General features: G+C 33.2%; 2 protein-coding genes across 6 annotated transcripts; one reads left to right on the top strand and one right to left on the bottom strand.

The window, feature by feature from the left end:
- Nucleotides 1-724: 724 nt before the first annotated feature.
- On the bottom strand, nt 725-15,962 carry LOC120774857 (tyrosine-protein phosphatase non-receptor type 9). 3 transcript variants are annotated; one of them, XM_040104679.1, is made up of 8 exons: nt 15,729-15,962; nt 13,768-13,998; nt 13,470-13,700; nt 4,204-5,141; nt 3,977-4,128; nt 2,507-2,736; nt 2,155-2,362; nt 725-2,080 (listed from the first exon to the last, which is right to left on the bottom strand). In XM_040104679.1, exons 1-8 carry the CDS (start codon nt 15,774-15,776, stop codon nt 1,854-1,856), a joined length of 2,265 nt encoding a protein of 754 aa, XP_039960613.1. In that variant the 5' UTR covers nt 15,777-15,962; the 3' UTR covers nt 725-1,853. The 3 variants fall into 3 exon arrangements, with proteins under 3 accessions (XP_039960613.1, XP_039960614.1, XP_039960615.1); XM_040104680.1 differs by lacking the exon at nt 15,729-15,962 and adding an exon at nt 15,489-15,576; XM_040104681.1 differs by lacking the exons at nt 13,470-13,700; nt 13,768-13,998; nt 15,729-15,962 and adding an exon at nt 9,254-9,334.
- LOC120774858 (sorting nexin-27) lies at nt 11,290-25,458 on the top strand. 3 transcript variants are annotated; one of them, XM_040104685.1, is made up of 9 exons: nt 16,426-16,602; nt 16,686-16,796; nt 16,922-17,078; nt 18,173-18,275; nt 18,340-18,422; nt 18,479-19,124; nt 19,179-19,368; nt 22,845-23,023; nt 23,087-25,458. In XM_040104685.1, the coding sequence occupies exons 2-9, from the start codon at nt 16,718-16,720 to the stop codon at nt 23,153-23,155; spliced, it is 1,506 nt and encodes a 501-aa protein (XP_039960619.1). In that variant the 5' UTR covers nt 16,426-16,602; nt 16,686-16,717; the 3' UTR covers nt 23,156-25,458. The 3 variants fall into 3 exon arrangements, with proteins under 3 accessions (XP_039960617.1, XP_039960619.1, XP_039960618.1); XM_040104683.1 differs by lacking the exons at nt 16,426-16,602; nt 16,686-16,796 and adding an exon at nt 11,290-11,428; XM_040104684.1 differs by having other exon boundaries at nt 16,426-16,796.
- Nucleotides 25,459-25,608: the final 150 nt, after the last annotated feature.

Raw genomic sequence — 25,608 nt, 5'->3', positions numbered from 1 at the left:
GTAGAAAATTTATACTTCTAAGTTTTTATCTTTCCCTTTATTTAGTTCAACAAAATCTATTAGCTTTCAATACATGAAAATAATCGATATGACAGAAAATGTATACTTCTCTGATTTTTTTTCTTTTCTCTATTTGGTTAAAAAAAATTTATTATCTTTCGTTAATTTTCATATTTTGAATATATCGAAGGATAATGGATTTTGTTGAATTGAAAATCGGAGAAGTATATATTTTCTACCGAATCGGTATGTATAATCATAATAATCATTGTTATAATTAAGTAGATAAGACAATTATGTCTACACTCTTATTTTAATTATTAGTCGACACCACTTTTGTATACTTAAATTTGTCAATAAATAAATTATATTATTTAATTGTTTTTATATATTTTTTGTACAAATCAGCTTTCAAAACTGCTACCATTTTATTATACAATATTATTTTTGAAGGAACGGTACGCAATCCGTAAAAATGTACATCATGAAAGCTTAATCATTATTCTATTAAAAACTTTAAAATAAGTTTGACGATTAAATCGATCGAAGTAAGAAACTTGTTTTCACTTTCCGTTCTATTTGACAGTGAGACTGGAGATGAATGTCCTTTATCGCAATATGACGATTTGCACTTCGTACAATATATTACATATTGATGAGCAAATACACATACATGAAGATAGGACTTTACCATAATCCCTACAGCAATTGAACTAAACACAAATTTTATAATATACATACATACATATTTAATTAATCTTGGAATTTACTAATATTTATCAGTGACACATTTTAAAGCGTAATGGAAACACATTTCAACTTCAACTTTAAGCGTACTTTATGTACATTTTTCAGACATGAAAGCAAAATTTAATGAATCAGTAACCAAAGATAATACATATGATGGATGAGTAAGTGAATATTTTAGTATAAACTTTATATTTTTCTAATTGTACGTTTTGTTTACTGACATTCAAATATGATTATAGGATATTATATCAATAAATTTTTTTTATTGTTTTATATTTATTAGGCTCTTTGAAGATATTTGGAGGACGGTTTACCGTTGGCGACCTCATTCACTTTTATCAATTGTCTCCATCCCATTAGTAGTTTTATACATAGTTTCCCCATTTCGTTGTACTTTGCAACATCACCAAATTGTTTACTTTAAGTCTCTTATTCAGACCGGTGATAAATATACAAATTTCTAAAGCAAACGCTTTGCCAGGTGTTCCAGAGCTCTAAATTTATGTGAGTTTTGAAGAATCTATTGATGTATTATTGAGAATTGATCAATATTATTGTTACATCAGTTTTCCAATACTTTTCAGTATTGTTTAAAGATGTGTTTGCATATCGTAGAGTAATTATTATCCGATACATTCTTATTTATAGACCATTCACTACGCAAAAGCCCCGAAAAAACTATGTAAATGATTCGGTTTTAAGGATTTTTAAATTTATTGTTTAAAATTATTTATACATCTAGGCCAATTCTACTTATTTCCTTATGATCTTGACATATTTTACTATTATTTAATTTAAACGTTAATTATTCATTATGATTCTGCAAAACTAAAATGTATATTTACTTTTTATCGGGGTGTATTAAAGATTTCACTTCTCTAAGATGAAACGAAATGAAATAACAAAAATTTAATCAAGTAAATACGAGCTATGTTCTTAAGAAAATTTCGGCATCATTTTCTATTTCGATTCTCTTTTCAATTATTATGTCAGCTACATTATTATTTTCTACAAAACGCCTTAGCCATTTCGAGAACCTAAGAACCGAATACGAAGATTTCGGTTGAGAATTTATTTCCTATGAGCTTCGAGCAGAATACTTCTTAGTCTGAATCTTCGCCACGATCATCGAACCCCGTTAAATCTACAGATTTCAGCATGCCCCTTGAAACTGCATATTCAATCAGGGCCAGATGGCAAAATACATATTGATCGGGCATTTGTATGGAGTAGGCACGCTGTGAACGAATTTTTTCCACAGTCCCACGAATGTCAGCCGTTCCCACATCTTCCAAACGCGATATGCATATATCCAATGTTATAAAAGTGCCTGTGAAATTTAATAGTAAAGAAATTATTTAATAAACCAGTTTAATGTAATTAATTGTTGTGATTTGTTTTCACCTGTTCGACCAATGCCCGCACTACAGTGTACAACGATAGGCGGTCCCCGCGGATGCCCAGCCCAGGTATCGCCCAATGCTTTTACCATAGATGCTTGTTTTTCTCGCACTTTCTGAAGAAAATTTAACATGGCCATCGCAGAGCTCGGCACACCATAATCGGGCCAACTTGTGAATTGCCAATGTGAAACGTTTCTAATTTCGTCAGTCTAAAATAGAAGATACCTCTTAAGTCAAACCAATTATGCGATGCATTTTGACCTGATTTTTTGCCGGAAATATCAGTAAACGGAAGGTTTGAAAATGTTTTTAAGAAAAAATATTGTAATTAGCAACATGTAAAAAGAGTTTACCTTAAGATTTTTCAATTCTAATGATGCTACTGTATAATCTTCATTTACTTCTATACTAAGTGTTCGCACGTGGAAGTTTCCGAATTCTAAGGAACTATTCTCAGTCGGTTCCCAGTATTGGCCACATTTTACTCGACCACGCTCCATGACCCGTGTTGTCATTACAACAACCAAACAATGTTGTTCCCATATCATACGCCAAAAATCTTGTGATGTTTTCGGTAATGGACCTAAAATCAGATTTAAGAAAATGCCTATTATTATTATTGTATTATAATATTAAAATTTGCATTGACCTTAGCACCTATCATATATGAACAAGTAAGGAAGGGCTAAGTTCGGATGTAACCAAAGATTTTATGCTCTTGCAACATGCAAGAATCAAAGTTCGAGAAAATCCTTCAGGAAAATATGGTAGTTGGGGGTAGTATTAATTCTTTTTGGAAGTAACGCATGCCACATACTAATAAATGTTCCTGGGTTTCATTAAGGTACCCCACTCATAATCACCAATCATATGGTGTAAAGTCAGACAGAAGTTCGAAAATTCTGATTTTAGTTATATACGGGTTAGGTCAAGTTTTCGACCAATTTTATCTATTTTAAGCCCAAAATACACTATTATGAGTTAAAAACGCTCTCTCAATTTCATTGAGATAACTCACATATTGGCCGATAAAGTCACCCAGAAATTCGAAAATTTGTATATTGGATGTATGGGGCTCAGGGAAATATTGAACCGATTCAATCCATTTTTAATACACAATTATTTAATACACAATTATATTATTATCAGCAGAGAATTCTCTAAATTTTAATTATATAGCCCATACATTGACCGATATTTTCAGTGTGATTTTACATAAAAGAGGGTGGTGCCACGCCCAATGTCCAATTTTTATCCCGGCTCCCATAAAGCCTTCTCATATCATCTTGGATGTAAAATTTTATATCTCTGTCGTATTCAGTTATTGATTTATCGCGCTTTTAATAGTATTTAACAGTACCGTTATATGTGGAGTAGACAGAGTTATCCTACGATTACGATTTGCTTTAGTGATCTGAGACTTTATATGTTTTCCGTTAATTGCGTTTTGTAGTCGTAGCAGTGGTCCGATTACGCCCATCAACAAATTCCACCTAACTTTTTTGCCAAGGAACATTTCATCAAGATACCTTCACTTCACTGAAGTTACTGCTTGCATGATCATTTATACATACATACATATATATAACCCTATATCTATCTCGCTTAGTTTTAGGTGATACATGCAACCGTTAGATGAACAAAACTATTATACTCTGTGGCAACATGTTACAAGAGTATAAAAATGATTTTATGTCTCGTAAGAACACAGGCTTTTAGTAATTTTATCTCTTAAATCAATCGTCATTAAAATATTGTATTTATTATTGACAACAACAAACTCCGTAATCTAAACTAACGGAGTACCTTGCCCTGTCATTTACCTTGTGTGGAAATATAGGCATTCTTTTGTTTGTATCCGTCCACAAAATTGGCGTTTATATAGTCCTCACCATCCTCCCTAGACAACACCACCCTACTATGATCATAGCAAAGAACATCCGTGTAGCGATTTTTTGTCAAGTTATTCCGCATTCTGCAAAATAAAATATTGTGCATTTTTTTATTATTAATTCATTTTGTATAATATTTGTAGCACAGATCCACAAACCTTGCATAAACAAATGTGCCCTCAGGCGCCCGATTACGTATTTCGGCATATTCTTTCACCAGACCTTTTCGTCCTTGCTCTTTTACCATTTGAACAATTTGTTCAATTGTTTTTGGATCTCCCTCTTGCCCAGCCAGGCTGTCGTCATCACTAAACCCCGACGACGCACTACTTGGCGGATTTTCCGACCACAATTCACTTAAGGCGGATGAGCCGTTAGAACTGGCGTTGCTGGTAACTGCCGATGGAACAGCTACACCATTCGCCAAAACCACGGAGCCTTGAACTCCACTGGCCTCTAATCCGTTCAGCACTGGTACACCTACTGATGTTTCCACTGAAGCCGTCGTCGTCGCCGCAACCACCCCCGACTCGGTGTCAATTTGGTTGCACACAGATAATAATGCCGTACTATTACTGTTACCTTGATTTAAAGCGGTTGCCGATGTAGCTATGACAGCGCGCAGACTGCTTATTGTGATATTTTCGTTGGGCTCCTCGCCGCCCAGTAAACGTCGACCGTAGTCTTCGTTCGTTAATGCGGCTGTCGTCGTATTTATGTTGCTGTTAACGTTGCTGTCTATATCCCCAACAATGGTAACTGAACTATTCACAACGTTGCTATTAGTTGTAGCGTTGATTGTGTTGCTTCGATTTAAAGCCACTTGCTCAATATTGGCGAGCAGTTCGTCTTCACGATTCGTCATCGATTTGCGGCACTGTAGCAACCATGTGGCGTGATCGATTTCCAATCCTCCGCCAAGATGCAGGGGCAATGCTTTCAGAGGCACGTGAAGGCCCAACGTTGGCACAGATACAGTAAAGACGCGTTCACGCAATTTCTCCCGTACAAATAATCGCAGAATTTTGAACGGTGCTTTAAACCACAGCGGTGCCGTCACAATTAAGACTTTTTTTAAACGAGCTGGATAGCCACCCTGCAAAAACAAAATAAATAAATACATAAAGTAAATACTATATGTCGAAATGGATATAATCAGAGGCAATTTACAATGAATTAATCATTAAGCCCTGTTGTGATTACAGATATACATACATATGTACATATTGGGCAAAAAATCAAATCGAATTATATAAGAATTACATATATATGTAAATGTATATAATGATTTACATACATATCAACGTATTTTAAGAAAATACCTGCACCTGATTGTTTTCGAAACAAGTGCGACAAAAATGTACACCATCAGATTAAGTAGTAAAATGGTGTACGTAACTGCATTTCGTACGTGTTTAGGTGCAAAAAATTAATTGTAAACGTGAATGTATGTATGCATGTGCGACCTTGTGGCAATACAATTAGAGATTTTCCAATTAACAAAAATGTTAATGTGGTCAAGTTAGTATTTATGTATATATGAGAAACTCTGAATTTGCTTTTCATGAAAAAGGTTCGTGACATATCGGCAGATCTGTTGCAACAAGGTTTCCATATTGCAAATGCAATGTTGATTAGTAATTCTGCGAAAGTAAAAATTATCAATAAGAAATTCTGTTAATAACTTTCTTCTATCTTCTTAGAATTAAGGCCAGCCACATTGTATACTATAGTCTCGCACGGCGTATACTAAACGCAACAAGCTACATACATACATTTTGTTTGTTCTCTTCACGAATACATATCCATACATACATACATACATTCGTAGCTGCGTCGTAATAAAAACCACTTGTTCCGAAAACAACAATTGATTTAGTTTTCCTTCACCGCCCACATAAGTATGTTTGTATGTTAATACATACGCAGCCATTCTTCAGCAATATTTGAAATAATCAAAAGCGAATTATTTGACTTGAAGAGTAATAAAAACAAACGATTCGAAATAAGAATAACTAAATTATGACTTGAAAAGGTAAAGAGTTGAGACGGTCAAGCACATGTGCCTATAAATTATATATAATATACATACATATGTATGTATGTACATACATATACTGCGGCACATTGATGGCTTTGTGATTCAAGCTTTCTTGTACTCTACAAATACCATCTAATTAGAATCTGGGTATTCGAACTCACGATAAACTTCGTCAATCAGTGACATAATTGCATATTCATAAAAAATGTTTACTAAATTATTAAAAAAAAGGTAATTAATATTTAACATCCTACAAAAATTGATTCCGCAAGAATATACCAATTACGAAAATATTGATCAGTATTTATATATGTATGTATGTATGTACATATTCATACATACACTGGCAGACAATAGTCTACATACACCCACAGCTTTCGAGGTTCTAAGTGTACAAAAACATTTTAGAAAAATGTGCAGATACAGTTTAGTTTATTCTAATCATAATAAGCTAAAAAATCATTATTTAGCATAAAACAACAAACGATCATAACGAAAAACTCAAAAATTGCGTTAAAAGTGTTTCTTTCTTTCCTTTTATCGTGTTTATTATTTGGTTATTATTGGAAGTGTTATTGTAGTTGTAGTTGTAGTTTGCACACACAAATAGTTACAAAGACACTCTGAAGAAAAATATCCGTTGGCATAAAAAATTTGGTTATAAAATATAAAAAAAAAATTATACGGCGAAACTTCAAAAATTTTAAAGACAGTCAACCGACGGTATAGACCATTGAAAAAAAAACTTAAGAAAAATTGAAGAAAGCTCCTCAGTGAAATGCTCAGTGGTCATTCGAGGAAGCTATCTTGTAGAAACGTCAACTTGAAACTCCAAGAAATATTCGAAAGTTAATCATCCAAAATTAGCCAAACAAATATAAAATAGGTCACAAACAAAACAGTATCCATCTATTACTAATACAAATAATTTTAAACGTTACACAGTCATCATTTTTGTAGCAATGGAAGAAAAACAGTTCGAACAGGCTGAGCTGGCACCGAAGAATTCAGTACCGACCTTAAAGCGAAACGGCAGCAGCTTGATGCTTTGAAGAGCTGTTGAGGCCTCTGGAGTTGGGATTTTAGTCTTTATTGAGGGTAATATGGAATAAATTGATATCCTTAGTGGGTAATTTGAATCTCGTTTCGAGTTAAATATTCCAAAAATATAACGATTTAAAGTATAGGATGCAAATTATTAAGCATTGGCACCTTTATTATGATCCTCGACAATTAAACATACCACCTCAAAGACTAATTTTGAAAATTTTGAGTATGCCCAGGAAATTTTGAAGGAAAGCATTAAAAAAAAACAGTTTTTTGCGCTGTTATACTCAAAAAACGCATATAGAGAGCTTGGAAGAGCATTATATGTGCAGATTTGTCAAATTTAGTAGAATCAAAGACAATGCGGCTTTAAGTGGTTATAGATGCCACTGGAGGCACAATTAAATCACAAAATGTAATAATATCTATAATTAGGTAAAGTTTTCACGCTAAATTATGTTTAGGGGTTTCATAGTCCCATAAAGTTATAAGTTATAACGATTCGAAAACATAGCGTTCAGATTTATATTTGCGTAAACTTATTTTAACGCAATTTTTTAGTTTTTCGTCCATAACTTTGTTATTTCATTTCAATTACTGAATTTTTTAACTTATTGTGATTAGAATAAAAGTGTATCAACACATTTTTTTTTTAACTTGTATTTTCTGAACTACGAAAACAGGGGGTGTATATGTATAGACTCTTGTCCGCCACTGTACATACATATGTCGAGCATGGCCGTTTTGTTTGTTTTGTTAACTCTATTCCCGCTTATTGCACATCAGAAACCTTTTCAATGGTCGAATTAATACGTATGTATATATATAGCTTTTCCACAACAACTGTTTATATCGACTTTGACAAACTACCAACAATCACTGGACGCGTTACATTTTATCATTATTGAAATGTATGTATATATTTCCACTCAGTTCTGTTTAAAATTTAATTGTAATTTTTTTCCATCTACGAGTTATATTTAAGAATTTTTCATGCGAATACACTTTTCTCGATGGCAAATACAGAGAAGGGGTTAAATTTGTAGTAGGCTATCACCAAAATTATTCCACTTTGCACAATTTAATTTTCACGATTCTATAAACACAAATACATACATATGTAGGTATATACATATGAATTCTTCATAAGAATTGTTTTGTTGAATTGTTATAAACATTTAATTCGTGGAAATTCGCACCTAATTGCAATAGCTAAATAGAAAAAACTTGAGGAGAAACAGTTGCCCAAGAAAAAGTATGCTCGTCTGTTTCGAAATTTCGCTATATTCGCCTTTACTTTAGTTCAGTCTGATTTTTTCAGCCCATCCTCTTGTATTGGACAACGGCAACCCCAAAAATTGGCATATTCCTCTCAATATCGACAACACAATGCGCCAGCGCCTAAAAGAGACTCGTCCATTCGTACAATTTGCTTACGATATTTGAGGGTTAGAGCGTTGTTGCAGTTCGGGGGTTGATAGGTCATTTAGCTTTCCTCTTTTCGCATTCTCGAACTCTTCTCGCTACAGATACAGTTGCCTCCGTTGCAACGATTGAAATATTGCCTTGTCGCAAAGCCATACGACAAATTGGTCTACTCAGTTTTCGCTTTTTCATGCGAAATGAAAGTGAGCAAAAATATGCATTCGGTCAGTTGATTACCAGGATAACTCACTTCAACATTTACTTATGTCCGCTTTTGACATAGCGAAAACAAAATAATTGTGGGAACAGAGCGAAAGCATATTATGACGAAAAAAGCTATGTACCTTTCAATGTAACTACATGTACTATTATATTCAGTATATTTATATAAACTGATGTCTGTGTGTACATGTATGTGTACGCATTGTCATTGTATTTTAATAGAGAATCTTAAGCAAATATGGAGTTCCTTACTTCCGGTTTCTTATTTAAGCTTTTAACTTGCTTATGAAAATACCTTTTTTCCGTGCTTGGCTAACTGTTGTTACCATTCTTGTGGGTATGCACATATGTGTCTGGAACTGACTGCTGTATGACCACATTTGTTTATATGTACCGTCAACAAAAAGCGTCATATCCGCCTATTTACTACTTTGTTTATTACCGAATGCTGAAAGTCTTATTAGAAGACTTACCAACCAATACAGGGAATTGAATCGTATGAAATTGGGATGATTCTTACTACGTATGTAGCTAATGTTTTCACGTAACCCAATAACTTTTTAGCTCCTCAGTATTTATTTTTGCTAACTTGGGTGATTCAGAATTGTTTATATGTTTCAATGCGTTTACTGCCGAACTGGCTTTAGTTTTCGCCAAAAATATAACTTTTATACCACAAAAATTTCAATTTTGAACTCTAATTTAACTACACCAAGGAAAGCACAGGCAATTTTAAAACCGATAATTTAGGATTTAAGATGAAAGTTAAAAATCCAATTGCACAAACGACATTTTCTACGCCTTAACAAATGACAACACTAAAGAAATTTTCTACACGTAAATACATACATAAATACATACAGGTATGTACGAACATGTGTATATTATTTCTTATTTTTTTCAATATTTTAAATATTTTTTTTTACTTTTTCATTGACAGCTGCTTTCTCAGTGCAGCTCGACTGAGTTTCGTGAAATTATGTAAAATATAATTTTAAAACAAGTGTGTACTTTCACCAAAACACACCAGAAAATTTAGTTATTTATTTATTTCTATGTAAAGAGTTGCTTTGCACTCGTGTAATATGTTATTATTAAGCCAAGCTAAGCGAACGACTAGAACAAGTACACTAAATAGCGAATTACTTAATAAAATAAGAGATAGCCCGAAAGTATCAAGTATGCGTGTACGTACATATATAAGTATAATATAACTATAACTTTGGCGGTAGAAGCAACAAATGAAAAGTGAGTTTAATATGACGCACGCGCACACGTAATCTCTCATTGACGTTGTTGTTATTATCATTGAAATCTCCCTCCACACACGAATGTTTTTATTTGTATTAGGTATTTAAATATATATACTTATATGTATACATACATGGATATTTATGTATGCATATACTATATAATATATAAATTTATACACGCGAGGGCAGTCGCAGAAGTATTAGAATCGACTTATAATGACTACTTAATTTATTTACATTATAACTTTAATTCTAATTTTCCAAAGGCAGCTTACCTTACTTGACTTAACTAAACAAAAGCGATGAGCGGTGCGGTGACAAGATATTTTTTAGAAAAATTACAATTTCTTAGTTTTCCAGCCAACTTTATTTCTTAACGCGCTGCCAAAATCGCGCAGGGTTCCCCCGCCCTTATTTAAATATGCGCCATAGAAAACCTATAGGCATGATGAATTTTTGACCGTAACTTACAGCTGCCGCTTTTATTTAGGGACGGCAGCAGGCAAGTTTATGTTCAATTAAATTTTTATAATAGCAAATTTTTCACAACTTCGTTTCCGCTGACAAAATACATACATATGTATGTACATACATACATGAGAAAAATGAAAACAAAAAGAAAAAATACTGCATTATATACTTATTATACGTATGAAATCTACGTTCTTTTTGTTATATTTTGTAGTCAAAAGTAGACTGTATCATTCATGTATGTAAGTGCACTTGTATTATTTATTATTTTCTCTGTCAGGTCGGATAATTTTGATACTGCCCTCGTATACTTGTAAATATGTATGTAATTACTCTCCCACCACTTAGAACTTTACCATTTAAACAGTCAACCAGAAATGAATTTAGAAACAACATATAGTATATATGTATATGTATTTTGCATATCATTATAATTGTGATGTTAATGGTTACCTGATCATAAATATCTACATACATACATACTTATGTAAATATTTGCGATCACCAAAAAAAGCTTGAGAGAGTTTACCTTTACACGTTTATGGCGACTATACTATATCGATATCTATACCTATGTATAATAAGAGTGTAACCGGCTGTTTGGTGAGCACATCTTCGCTCACCACTCGCCAATAGCTTCCGATCTTTTGACAATCGTCAGAAATGGCCCCTTCGGTATGTTATAACAAAGTGTGCGAACAACATTTAATGGAATTGTCATAACTAAATATTTATGTGCACATGCATTTACAATATCTATTGGCCATAAGCGCAATTTCATACTTTATTTGTGTCAAAGCCTTATAGCTATTAGAGGTGTAAATAATGAGACGGTAATGTCTCTTCTTAAAAACGGAAACAAAAATTCGCGCGTATTGGAATTTCTTAAATCGGTTAGACTGCGTACAAATGCGACGTCTCGAAGTAAGTAGGAAATGAAGCAACTACGATAAAGAAACGCGCCGAGTTGTTTTTGCTAAAAGAACACGCTTCAATATCGTTCTGAGTATTCAAGTTAAAAAACAATACCTTAATACGAAATATGTTGCAGAGAATAAAACAGTTTAGTATACTTAACTGTTCATGGTACAGTATCTGTCAGAAGAATGAAACTTGGAAAGTATTCGCTGACACTCTCAAGGATGTTGGTACAGTGGAAATAGATAAATGAAACTCGATAATAATCAATTGCATAGAAATAAAATTAAGTATCACCGAAAGATATATTGAAATATACTTAAATATCTGAAAGTTACCGTAATCAACAACAAAACTTGTCTGTCTTGAATGTAAGCAACAATGGTTTTTGTTTCTGTCCCAGCTATTAGAATGACTATGAGTGAAAAAGAGAACTGATCTCACAAAGAGGCAGTAACGAGCAGTACAAAAAGTATGAAAACTAGCAAAAAAAAAAAAAAAAATCAAGGCAGAGTTCGGAAACCAATCCAAATTATCAATTGGAAACTAATCAATGGAAATTAAAAAAACAATTGTTTAACTAATGTATACAAACACATTAACCTATGAATTAATTATTACATTCAATTGATCAAGGTTTGCACGTATAGTGTGCATGCATCCGTGAAAAAAAATTGGGAAAAAAACTTCCTTTAATAATAATAAACACACATAAACTCGTTTTTCTACGTCTGAACTTTTGATATTTTTCGAGTACTATAGAGTATTCTAATAACATTTAATATTTGTTCCATCACGAATATCCACCAAAACTCCCGATATGAATAAAATCAAAGAGACCAGAAGCTCGTTATTCACACCCTTTAATTGCGTTATACAGTAAATTTACTTTATTATTATTAAAAAATATAAAAGGGACAGCAAAAAATTACTTAAAAAAATATATAATAATTTTTTTACAAATACTTACTGGAAGCTAAGAAAATAACAAAATGATGGATGGCCCTTCTTTTCAATTCTTTACTTATACTTTCAGGGAAAATTTTTCCTCACACTAATTGTTTCTCATGCTGATAGAAATCCATTATTTTCTCCAAAGCTTAAAACTTCTTACGCATTACGAAATTTTTATATTTCACAAATTATTCGCCAGAACTAAAGAAACTATGGTACAAATTAGGACCAACTGATATTACTATTTGATCATAAACTTCTAAATAACAATGTAAGTAATGTAAAAATTAGAATGTACATCGCCGAATCCGTCATCACAAATATTCCCAACGAATTCTAAGAAGTGGCAGGGCGCTATTGAAGTTATGTGATCCCTATCGACATAAATGGATCCAAGGGACTCGAGCCTGCATCTACAAATTTTTGTGCAATCTAAAATCAGATGTTCTGCAGTTTCTGATTCCATGTCGCAAAACCAGCAATTTGCACAAGAAGCCATACTCATATCGGGTAGGAGTTTCTTGAGCTTGCAGCGGTTGATCATATCTTTAAACCTTGCTTGGTTGTAAACTCCCAAAAGCAGCCTAAGATGGTGCATACCTATTGCTTGCTGCCAGAATCGCCTTAGAAGCCGACTCGTTGCCGGTTATCCCTCTTTGTAACATCGTATCTTAGAAGATAGGCCAGTGGTGTTTCCTCCCCTTATGCCTTCAGTTGTTGAGACGAAATTATCCGCCCTTTACCATACCCCTATACTATCATGAGCATCAGGGTACGCTTAGCAGTCTACCTGATCACTAGATGGAGCGGTGTGAGCTTCAGCATGCCCCAGACGCGCAGACGCAAGTAAGTTTTGTTGCATCGACAGTTGAAAATCTACCGAAGTCTGCGATGCCTTCGATGCACAAACCACCGCTCCATATTTGCCAATCTTACACATCGATAAAAATTTTACAGAAGAGTAACAACGTTTCATTTAAAAACGTTATATTAAGAACTACAAACATATGTACATATATCTAAGACAAATAGTAGATATCTTGAAAAATTTTCATATTTACAGGACAAACAAGAGTGTTTCCCAAAAACTTACCTTAAGCAATGTTAAAATTTTTTGTGACAAATCATAGTCGAAGTTTGAATACTTCGAGCCACTCATATCATATATGAAGATTAGACCCGCCCTCTGAGTTTCTGTGTCTTGCAGTGCGCAATCGAGTTGATATACGATACCCTGCAATGTTATTGTATGCGTAACACTAAGAGGACTGTGTTTGTTTGCTGTGAAAAGTGCAATCGCTGCTCCGTTAGCATCACGTGAAGGCTGAAGGAAGAAAATTTGCGTTTTTGTGAAATTAATTTATTTAAAAAAATTATGAGTAATCACTAACCAATATCGTGAATTTTCCAGTTTTTAACTCTGAATACAGCGGTTCTAAATCTGGATTTATGTTGTACAAGCCTTCTCGTAGCCGAATTTGTTCATGTTGTTCATAAAGTGATACAGCTCTATGTACATCAAATTTTCGTGCGTAGAGAAATTTTATCGCCGTTGTACATGATATATTTCGTCTAACACTTGATGAGGATCCATTACAATGTTCAATAAATTGTTTGACAGCCTAAAAAATTAAAAATAAATTGTTTTATAGTCAAATCAAAGAACCGGTCATACATGTCAAAAAAGTATATTTACAATTTAAAAATTTGAAAGAAATTAAAAAGAGTAATCAATGCTATACTATTCATTTGAGATCATGAATATATTATTAAATTATATTATGAATATAATTTTAGATTTCTATATTAAATCATTTAAACGAACAACTTCTCGATTGACAAATTTAAAAAAAACTCTGGTGACTGACCCAGTCACTCTAAAATGCCATACATCTTAAGAGGATGCTCTCTTCTAAACGGCCGCCATCTGAACAGCAGAGACTCAATGCTAAGTTCTAATACGCTATTGTGCTCAGTAGTTAATGTATTTTAATTTTTAATTTTTTTATAACTGTAATCTCTGTACTACTGTTACAACAAGATATGTATATACTGTTACAACAAGAAAAAAAGATAATGTAATACGATTTGGTAACACAAAAACATTACCACGTTACAAACAGCATATAGTATGTATATACATATATACATTTGAAGTGGTATTTAAAGAGTTTACAAAACGCACGCCAACTTTTACAGTGAATTCTGTCAAGATAAACAGCAACCAATTCCAATGAACTGATATGATATAAGCTGTTTGTTGCTGACCAGGCCTCATTACTTTATTGCCGGCGTTAATCAGAATAGTTTCTACTTGAGTCATTCTGTTGGCCTCTGCATATATATGTATATGTACGTATATATCACTTTTATTGATGATAGCCTAACGCATATAAATATATATATATAATATGAATGTAAGTTTGAGAAGCGTGGCTCGAGCAATTGCAATAATTTACTCTCCGTGGAAAGTGATGTTCTTGATTGTAGTTTAATTAATTCAAATTAAGCTACGGCACTCGAATTGGGTACGTAGATTTCCGAAGGGAAACCGAAAGGTGTCCAATGGTACATTGAGAAAATGTATTACTATCCGTCCTTAGACAAGTTGCAAAAGATGATATTCGCACTTCTATTTTCTTTTTAAGTAAATAAATGTTTTACTAACTTCCGTGTTATAAAATTAATAATCTTGGTTTCAAAAAACTTTTTTGTTTTTACTTTTTACAAAACACATCTATGAGCCACATTACAATGAAAGAATTAACTGCACCTTTGTTTTTTTCTAGATGAATTGAAATTAATATCAGCTGTTATCCTATTAGAAATCAGAAAAGGGATGGCGAAACATAATGAAAACAAAAAAGAAGATAGAAAATGAAAAGCAAAATTCAGCAATCTCACATTTGTGTATACAAATACGCGTAAGACCACTTGTAAACATACAACATACACACGTGCAAGTGCAATTAATTTATCCTTATTCCAATCACACTAATTCCAAAACAATTTGTAAGAACAATATCTACACCAAGTACATCAATTTCTACATTTAAATCCACATAGTTACATAAAATATTCAAATGCCCATATTCATTATAATATTAAATACCACCATATTTCCATTCAATTTTGACGATATGTGGTGGAATTTCAAACTGATAATCAGAGAACTTAAATCTACTGATACAGCAAATTTAAATTTCCATCTATACAAGTTTGGTGGAGATATAACGATTTGTCACATTTTTTTATTTAAATTGCACTTTCACTAGCAGGATATTTGTTATTATATATTAGTTCATATATTTTGAAACGTAAAAAATGTAATTGGAAGAGGAATTTTACTTACAAAATTTACATCTTCCGACGCCATTTTGAGTGAGTGTAATTCTGACATGACTCCGGTTCTTCTAATCTCGCTTTGTAGCCCAAACAGGGTTGCTCCCACAAATGTTTAATTTTATTTTAAGTATTTTTCTAACAAATTCGTAAATTATGTGTTCACTTATCATATTTCGTATCTGCTTTACATATATTTATTGGTTGATGGTGTACTTTATGGCTATGGTTTATTTTTAACACAAAACCAATTGACTGTTGATAAACTTGTAACTTTCTCTGCAAACGCACAATAAGAACATCAATTGAAAGCAAACATCAACAAAAACAATCAATGCCTGAATCTATTACATTTTTTCAGTCTTCGAAGCATTTCTAGTGAAACTTTACCTTTAATGAATCACCATTGTGGCTAATGTTGCCACTTAGTTCAAATTTTTGTGAATTCTGAGAAAATATTGAATAGGGAATAAGACAGTTTTGCCCTTTACCATTTTTCTTTAATAAGCTTTTATCACACACAATTACTATTAATGCCGTAATTTAGTTATCTCGAAAGTCGCGGTAACGTTAGTTTCTGTTTTGACTTAAATTTCCATAACCACTATAAAATATCCTTTCCGTTACGAAAATCCGGCAGGGCGTCTTTATCGTATCAGGTGGCAATCACTATATCTGTTCCCTCGTACTTTATTTTTTATTATAGTGTCGTTCGTATCTAAGTGAAAATTAAAAACACTTTTCAGTAATTAAAACTTATGAAAAGTATATATACATTTGAATTTTAGGAATAAAGTAGTTCATATAGTGAAAAATTGAGGAAATCCATTATTTGTTTTTGTTATCATAAGAAGCAGACCACCAATTGGGCTGTGGTCTAAGAAGTAGGAACTTACTTATACTAATATTTTATATTCAAGCCTTAGAAATCCTCTATCAAGATATCGAACGTTTTCTTTTATTAAAGCTACAAGAATAGCGCAGGTTTAAGTATTTAATATGAGCGGCGGTGGAGTTGGGAGTGACTCTGCTGCGCCAACTGGTCCGCGAGTGGTACATATTTACAAGACGGAAACTGGTAATTACGGCAAAAAATTAAATAACTTTGACTTTATTTTATTCTGAATCGAAGTTAGCAGTTGCCTTACGGTTTTAAGTGCAATACACACACACACACCTAATGTATTGATTTTTTAATATAAGGTTTTGGTTTCAATGTACGTGGACAAGTTTCTGAAGGTGGGCAACTTCGTTCGATAAATGGGGAATTGTATGCTCCCTTGCAGCATGTAAGTGCTGTTCTGGAAAATGGGGCGGCAGAGAAGGCTGGAATAAAAAAAGGAGATCGTATTCTCGAGGTGTAAGTATTCATGATGATTAATAGAAGCTTAATAACAATTTATACATGAACCTATGCATAAATTAATTTTTATTCGACTCTATGGCTATGTGTATACGATTTTCTTTAACTGTAACAAATAAATTTTTTGGACTGGTAATAGCGTAATTAGGGGTAAATAATTTACAATACAATGATTTGCTTTATTACACCCACTTGATGTATTCTCATATGATAAACTAATTAACTACTTAAACTTTAACAGATTAGACAAATGCAATAATTTATATATATAACTTTTTTACATTGTGAAATAAATTAATGGACAGTGAGATAAAAATAACACTCAATGTAATTGGATAACTTATCATACATAGCGAACAATTAATTTTTACCGGTCTGATTAACCTCTAGCACAAAACAATTTAAATTGTATTGATTTCAATTTGAAATCAAGTCAACACCCACTAAAAAATTTACATGCATATACATATGCATAAATATATGTGTATGTATAGTATATTGAGATAGTAAGATTTATTGCCTCTTACCACGAAATTGTTCATAATTTGAGATGAATATAGGGAGAAGCTTATCAGTTATTCATAAACAAAAACATAATATGTTTATAATAGTCGCTACAGATAAGACGTGCAAATGTATTAAATTTTGTATTTATTTTTAATTGCAAGCACTTATTCTTAGGCATGCATCCCAATTATTTAAGTATTTGTGAGATAATACGAAAACGGAACAATATCAATTTTCAACCCAACAGTAGTTTATATTAAATCAGACATTGAATATTGGAAATTTAACTTACTATCAAAAAGATGTTTGAAAAGCGTGTCGCAACTGAAATGATATCTATGTAGCATAAAATAGCCCATAGAAATAACAATATACTTATAATAACTACACTATTTACCTAAATCACCACCAACCGTTTATAATAGCCGATTAAATCCATCATTATATCCTTAAAAAGTCTTTTAGCCCTTGCTGTGTTAGCATTTTTCAGGAAAACACCTGAAAGGCAAATAAAAGCAAATATGTACGAAGGAATTCGAAATGATTCCTAGTACTATATAAAAGAAATCATTATTATTTTTCAGGAATGGTGTTAGCGTAGAAGGAGCTACTCACAAACAAGTCGTTGATTTGATTAAGTCGGGAGGAGATTGCTTAACTTTAACGGTAATTTCGGTGACACAGCAAGTGAGTAATACACAAAATTATACATATTATGCAGTTTTGATTTGATATATAATTTATCTTAAAGGAAGCGGAGAGACTTGAACCTCAAGAAGATCAAAGTGGTTACTCTTATATTGACTATTCTGATAAACGTTCGTTACCCATTAGGTAATTTAAGAGTATATATTAATAATTCAACCTTTTAGAATTATTCCCGTTTTTAGTATTCCAGATTATAGTATTGTGAATCGCAATGGAGAGCGCTACATTGTATTCAATATTCACATGGCCGGGCGTCAGCTGTGCTCCCGTCGTTATCGAGAGTTTGCGAATCTTCACTCAATACTGCGGAAAGAATTCGCCGGATTTAATTTTCCTAAGCTTCCAGGAAAATGGCCATTCCAATTAAGTGAGCAGCAATTGGATACACGTCGGAGAGGTCTTGAGCAGTATTTGGAAAAGGTATGCGCAGTGCGTGTTATCGCTGAAAGTGATGCTGTTCAAGATTTTCTCACTGACTCTGAAGATGATATATCCGCTTCTCCAGTGGATATCAAAGTAATGCTGCCTGATCATGAAGTATCGACTGTCTCTGTCCGAAAATCTGCTAACGCGCAGGCTGTATGGGAGCTTCTGGTCCAACGTGCCAATCTTACATCATATACACAGCAATATTTTTACCTTTTTGAGATTGTTGAATATAATTTTGAAAGAAAACTGCAGCCACATGAAATTCCACATCAGCTGTACGTGCAAAATTACAGCACTGCATCAAGCACTTGTCTTTGCGTACGCCGGTGGTTGTTTTCAGTGAATCGGGAACTTGGCCTACCGGATGGTGAACAAGCAGCAAAATTTATTTTCTACCAGGTAAACAAGCTTTAAAATATTCCAAATTAGTGGTGGTAATTTGTTATATCGTAGGCAATCGATGAAGTTAATCGTGGGTATATACGTGCCGAAGGTCGCCTTTACGAGTTAAAAGCCTTGCAAGATGCTAAGAAAGCATCAGAGTATTTGGCATTGGCACGCACACTACCTGGCTATGGTGATGTTGTATTTCCGCATTGTGCCTGTGATAGCCGCAAGGAAGGGCATGTTATACCAGCTGTTGGTAAGTAAATATAGCTTTTAATTCGTAAATAAATTAATAATGCTACGTTTAGAACAGTATATTTTTTATATCTCAATGAGCATATATGCTTTCATTTAAATAACAAATTCTAGAAAACAAGTAAGGAGGGGCTAAGCAGTTTAACCGAACATTTCATACTCTTGCAACTTGCAAGGAGTAAAGCCGGTGTTATGTTTCAGCTACATAAGGCTTGTTAATTAAATGGGCTTTAGGACGAGTTTTCACCCGATTTTATTCATTCTAAGCACAAATATGCACCGCTCTCTCAATTTTATTAAGATAAGTCACCTGGGGACTCGAAAATCTCTAGATTAGTTATATGAGGGTTCACAAAAATATTGTCTCGATTGAACGCATTTTTGATACACAGAGATATTATTATCAGATAAATATTCTCTCAGAATTTCAATTGTATACCCCATACATTGACCGATATTTTCGATCAAAATTGAACTATAGATATTGAGGTCCACATATTCGGTACCCAGTGGCTTGAACAGTTTTTGTTGGATTTGAACAATTTTTGGTCATAAAATGCCATACTTCGTGTAAAGTTTTATCCCGTTATATAAATTGCTTCTTGGTTTATACTTGAAAAAATGAAATAATCAAGTGGAATTTAAAATTATGTTGTATGGAAAGTAGGTGTGATTTCACTCATAGTCACCCTGTTAGATAGGAATGTCAGTAAAATGTCATATATCGAATTTAGTTGAAATCAGTCGAGCGGATCTCGAGATACATATGTGTTTCACCAAAAAGTAGGCGGTGGCAAGGCTATCGTCCAATTTTAACCCTGGCTCCAATAAAGCCCTGTCATACCATTATGGTGGTAAAATTTAATGTCTTTGCTATATTTAGCAGTTTAGTAGTTTTTAACAGTACCGTTATATGGGCGTGAGCCTGATTATCATCCGGTTTTATTAATTTTCATACTGTCGGTAGGAATTCTTATAACATTTGCGCTAGGTAAATTTGGTTTTTTTAGCTTAAGTTATGCGGATTTCAACTTGTCTCTTCATCCTGATAATTTATATAGTATGTACGCTAAGGTGATACACACAACCGTTAGGTGAACAAAACCATTATACTCAGTAGCAACATATTGGAAGAGTATAAAAACAAATAAAACTAAAACAACTCTTGTGTGCTTAATTTTGTACATACCTTTCAGAAAAGAGCTAATTTCTAGTATTAATCCCTAACCATTTACTCCCTAAAATACTTTTCACCAGATTTGGCATACTTTCCACCAAATTTTGTATACATAAATTTGGAAAGCTATGCCATTCCCGCTGTACCCGTTGCCAAAACTCGTGCAGATTCTTTGAAGTTGCTCGGTATTATCCCAACCTTCTTTTGACTTTTGACTATAAATCCTCAATCGGATTGGAGGTAAACTTTGGACTGGCACTACATCAGTAAGAAATTTTGGTCGTCATCCTGTTGAAATATGACTTCATCTTTAAGACAAGCGCTCCTCTCCACAAAATCGGGTATATGGTTCTGCAAAATATGCAGATTGTCTTCTTTCATTATTCCATAGATTTTTTGTAGAGATACAAGATGCCAGCATGAAGCAACCTCATACCATGACGGCCACTGATTGGCTTTTTTAGATATCATTCGTGCAGAAGACCTGCTCTTGTCATGATTATAATGCTCCCCTAATTATGTGGTAATAGCTTCTACATTATTTTTAGAGGCAATGAATAGTTTTAACAAAGCAGCGGATTGCCGGCCGAACTATTCAAACACGGCGGCGAAGAACTGATAAAGAGCATGCATCAGCTTCTTTGTAAAATATGGTCAGATGAAAACATGCCCAACGATTGGTATTTAAGTGTGCTCTGCCCAATTCACAAAAAAGGAGACCACACAATCTGCGCCAACTACCGTGGGATAAGCCTCCTCAACATCGCGTATAAGGTTCTAAATTAAAGCCCACCGTCAACAAACTGATTGGATCTTATCGGTGTGGCTTTAGACCTGGCAAATCAACAACCGACCAGATATTCACCATACGCAAAATTTTGGAAAAGACCCTTGAAAGGAGAATCGACACACACCAGCACGAAAAGGTGCTGCCTTTATGCCGCGATGTCTAAATTTGGTATCCCCGCAAAACTAATACGGCTGTGTAAACTGACGTTGAGCAACACCAAAAGCTCCGTCAGGATCGAGAAGGAGCTCTCCGAGCCGTTCGATACCAAAAGAGGTTTCACACAAGGCGATTAACTATCGTGCGACTTCTTCTACCTGCTGCTGGAGAAAATAATTCGAGCTGCAAAACTGAATCGAGCAGGTACAATTTTTTATAAGAGTGTAAAGCTACTGGCGTATGCCGATAATATTGATATCATCGGCCTCAAAACCCGTGCCGTTAGTTCTGCTTTCTAAAGACTGGACAAGCAAATGGGTCTGGCAGTGAACGAGGGCAAGACAAAATATCTCCTGTCATCAAACAAACAGTCGTCGCATTCGCGACTTGGCTCTCACGTCACTGTTGACAGTCATAACTTCGAAGTTGTAGATAATTTCGTCTATCTTGGAACCAGTGTAAGCACCACCAACAATGTCAGCCTGGTAATCCAACGCAGGATAACTCTTGCCAACAGGTGCTACTTCGGACTGAGTAGGCAATTGAGAAGTAAAGTCCTCTCTCGACGAACAAAAACCAAACTCTATAAGTCACTCATTATTCCCGTCCTGCTATATGCATAGGCTTGGACGATGATAACAACTGAGGAGTCGACGTTGCGAGTTTTCGAGAGAAAAGTTCTGCGAAAGATTTATGGTGCTTTGCGCGTTGGCCACGGCGAATATCGAATTCGATGGAACGATGGGATATATGACGACATTGACATTGTTTAGCGAATTAAAAGACAGCGACTCCAGCTCTGAAAGTTTTCGACGCAGTAACCGCCGGGGGTAGCAGAGGAAGACGAAGACTCCCACTCCGCTTCGCTTGGAATATCCCATTGGCGCCACGTAGCGAAACGAAAGAAGAAACGACTGGCGCGCTGTTGTTAACTCGGCTATAATCGCGTAAGCGGTGTCTACGCCAATAAAGAAGAAGAAGAAGATTATTAACCATTTTGTTTAGAATTGATGGAGAACTAAAGGGATGATTATAGAGATAGAAATACACAAAGCACAAACTTGTACTTATTTGCGTTTATTTCTGCATGAAAAACACCCATATTTTTTCAACTCCCGAAACATCTTGAATATATAAACAAATCTTGTATTTTAAAGTATTAACTAAATTGGCAAAAATTCTAAAATATATGCTCGATCGTTATGATTACAAATATAGAGGTAATAACAACATAAAAATCCTTATGCACGTCGAATAATGTTAATATGTAATATAATTTAGAGAAGTTTTTCAAGTAGTTTCTTCGTAAATTTATTTTCTAATTTATCACGTTGTCAATATTTTTTTTTATCAGGTATAAAAAGTTTCCGTTTGCATGCTTGTCGGGAGGATGGTTCAATGGAGGCGCAAATGGTCGAGCTAACTTGGGAAAGTATAACACGGTGGGAGAGCGACGAAGAGTCCATGTCTTTCTGCTTTCAATACAATCGTCCGGATAAACCGGCGCGTTGGGTTAAAGTATATACGCCATATGTAAGTACTCTTTGTTATTTCAATCAAAGAATGAAATTTTTTATTGTTTTTCCAAAACTGCAGCATTCATTTTTAGCTGATTGTTTCGATCGAATAGTGGAGGAACGAAAGTGGGAAGACACTGGTGATTAACAGAAACGAGTTCACAACGCTTGAGCGTGGGCTTCAATTTATTCTAGTTTTACAACTATTTAAGCATTTCGCAGAATCAATTCATTATCTCTTAGCATTTCGCTATTTATCCAGTTGATAATCAACATCTCAAAGCTACGACATTTTCTACTTTTGTCTTTTCGACACACACTACTCGTCTACTCCGTCAAGTGAATATTTTCGTGTACTTAGTAGCAAGTGGGTCTGATAAATTGTTATAATTAAATTTATTTTTATTTAATCAATGGCCATAATATCCCGAATATAGAGAAATGCAAATGTAATTGAAGTATTAATTATACTGATCAAATCAACCAAAATTATTAAATATATAACAACAATAAGTTAACAAGCTTTGAATGAATTATGTCATACAAACTTAACTACACATAACTCAGAAATGACAGTTTTTAAAGTTAAGTCAACTGTAAATACATATGCATACATGTATTTAAATGCACCATAACACTTTCAAATGTGAACAAATTGGTATTTTCGCACTAAGATCAAATTGCTTTTAACGTAAATACATTTAAATTAATCTAAGATGTTTAAAAAATTAATATTAAAATTGTTGTCAATTTCTAAGGATGAAGGCTTACGTACCCCATAGTGGAACAGAAATATATAGAAAATTTAATGGACAAGTAAATAAAAAAAGTCTAAATAATTAATTAATTATGAGTGAAAATCAAATAAAAACATATTGTTTATGAATTAAAACTCTCAAAAGCGTTAAAAAGTAGATAGTAAGTAAAAAATCATGCGCATTGGCCCAAAGTAAATGATAGTTACAATATGAAATATATTTGGAGGAACTAGGAACATTCTTCCACAATATCTGATGTAAATTTAACAAAAACCGTAAAACGAACAAACGTAAATACGAAAAGTTGTATTTTTTGCAAGTATATGAAAATAGAAAAATCTATTTGTATGTATATAATAATTCTATATTATCAGTACAAACAAAGCGTATTCAGCAACATCAGAAAACATCTAAAATGAGAATAATTTGTTAACATATATATTTTTTTAACAACGCCGATGTCCTCGGTATTTTGTTTTAACTCTTTATTGTTCCTCGAAAAGGTTTCAAAAATTGATTGCGAGCAATGGATAAAAAATATTGAATATATTCGTCTGACCTTTTTCCATTAGTTCAGTAGAAGCTTTCTGAAGCAACATATTTTTCTATGTATTTCTAACTTAAAACATATTGTGAGCCTAAGAGATCGGGAATATAGAAAAAAATTGATAAACATATAATTAGATTCACACTATCTCATTTTAAATAAACCTAATTCTACGCTTTTTGAAATTTTCAAATATGAACTCGCATTGTACACTTTTGAAGCACATACATACATATATACAACTTGTTGGCTCATATAACCATATGTTTGCATAAATATACGAAAAAACTAGCATATTATTTTAAAATACACATACAAATTATTTATATTTCAAAATATAGTGATATTCTTTAGTTTCATGATATTTACAAATCGTTCTTTAAAAAGCATAAATGTGGCCATTACATTACAATAATTACGATATAATAGCAAACTAGTTCTGGCTCTGACATTCCTTATGTAGGTAAAATGAGTATGCAAGCATCAGACAAGTGTATATGAGTCTAACGGCAACGGTCAGGTGTCTGAATGCATTTACTAAATAGAAGTAGAAATGTACAGAAAAAGTTAATCCTGTCCAGCATATTCCTATCTTATCTAAGCTCAGCTGATGAATCAAGACTCTAATGAAATATACGAGCAAATATAATTATTTAACTTAAGTATAAAATAGATTGTTACAACTCTCATTTTAATATGAATTTAATTATATTGTTTTTATTATAAACATTTATGGCTTTTGACAACATTTCATTAATATATTCATGTATAGCAACTAGTATGGAACTATCAACCATAGAGCGATAGAATGATTTTGTTTCAATATTCAGACCTTTCAAAATTATTTATCCATTAATTGAAAGTATCTAAATATCCGTAGCTTATTATAATCAACTTGATAAAGAGTTGGCTATGAAAATATGTTACACAACTTCAAAAACTTACAATTCGAAATTAAAATGTTTAGATCTCTTGCATGAATGAATATGCAGACATTTATTTTATTTTACTGACAGTTGCTGTCCTAAATTTAAAATTTCACAGTAACATTATTTTAGATTTACGTTATGAACATATATTGTGATTATTTAAATTATTATTATATTTTATTATTATTGCCAATAAAATAAACTGCGTCTAAATGAATTACGTTTAAAATGCATATAGTTCTGGGTTGGATGTGTCTTGACTAATAGTATGTTCAATAAAATTCAAAAGCCATTATACGAAACCTTTGGTTTAATGTCTATACTACTGTTACATTACCTTAAATGGGCTACTTATATGGGGCATTGG

This window comes from Bactrocera tryoni, chromosome 4 (assembly GCF_016617805.1).
Source record: "Bactrocera tryoni isolate S06 chromosome 4, CSIRO_BtryS06_freeze2, whole genome shotgun sequence".
NCBI lineage: Eukaryota > Metazoa > Arthropoda > Insecta > Diptera > Tephritidae > Bactrocera > Bactrocera tryoni.
Note: the sequence above shows the minus strand (reverse complement) of the source record. Positions and strands in the feature narration are given on the sequence as shown.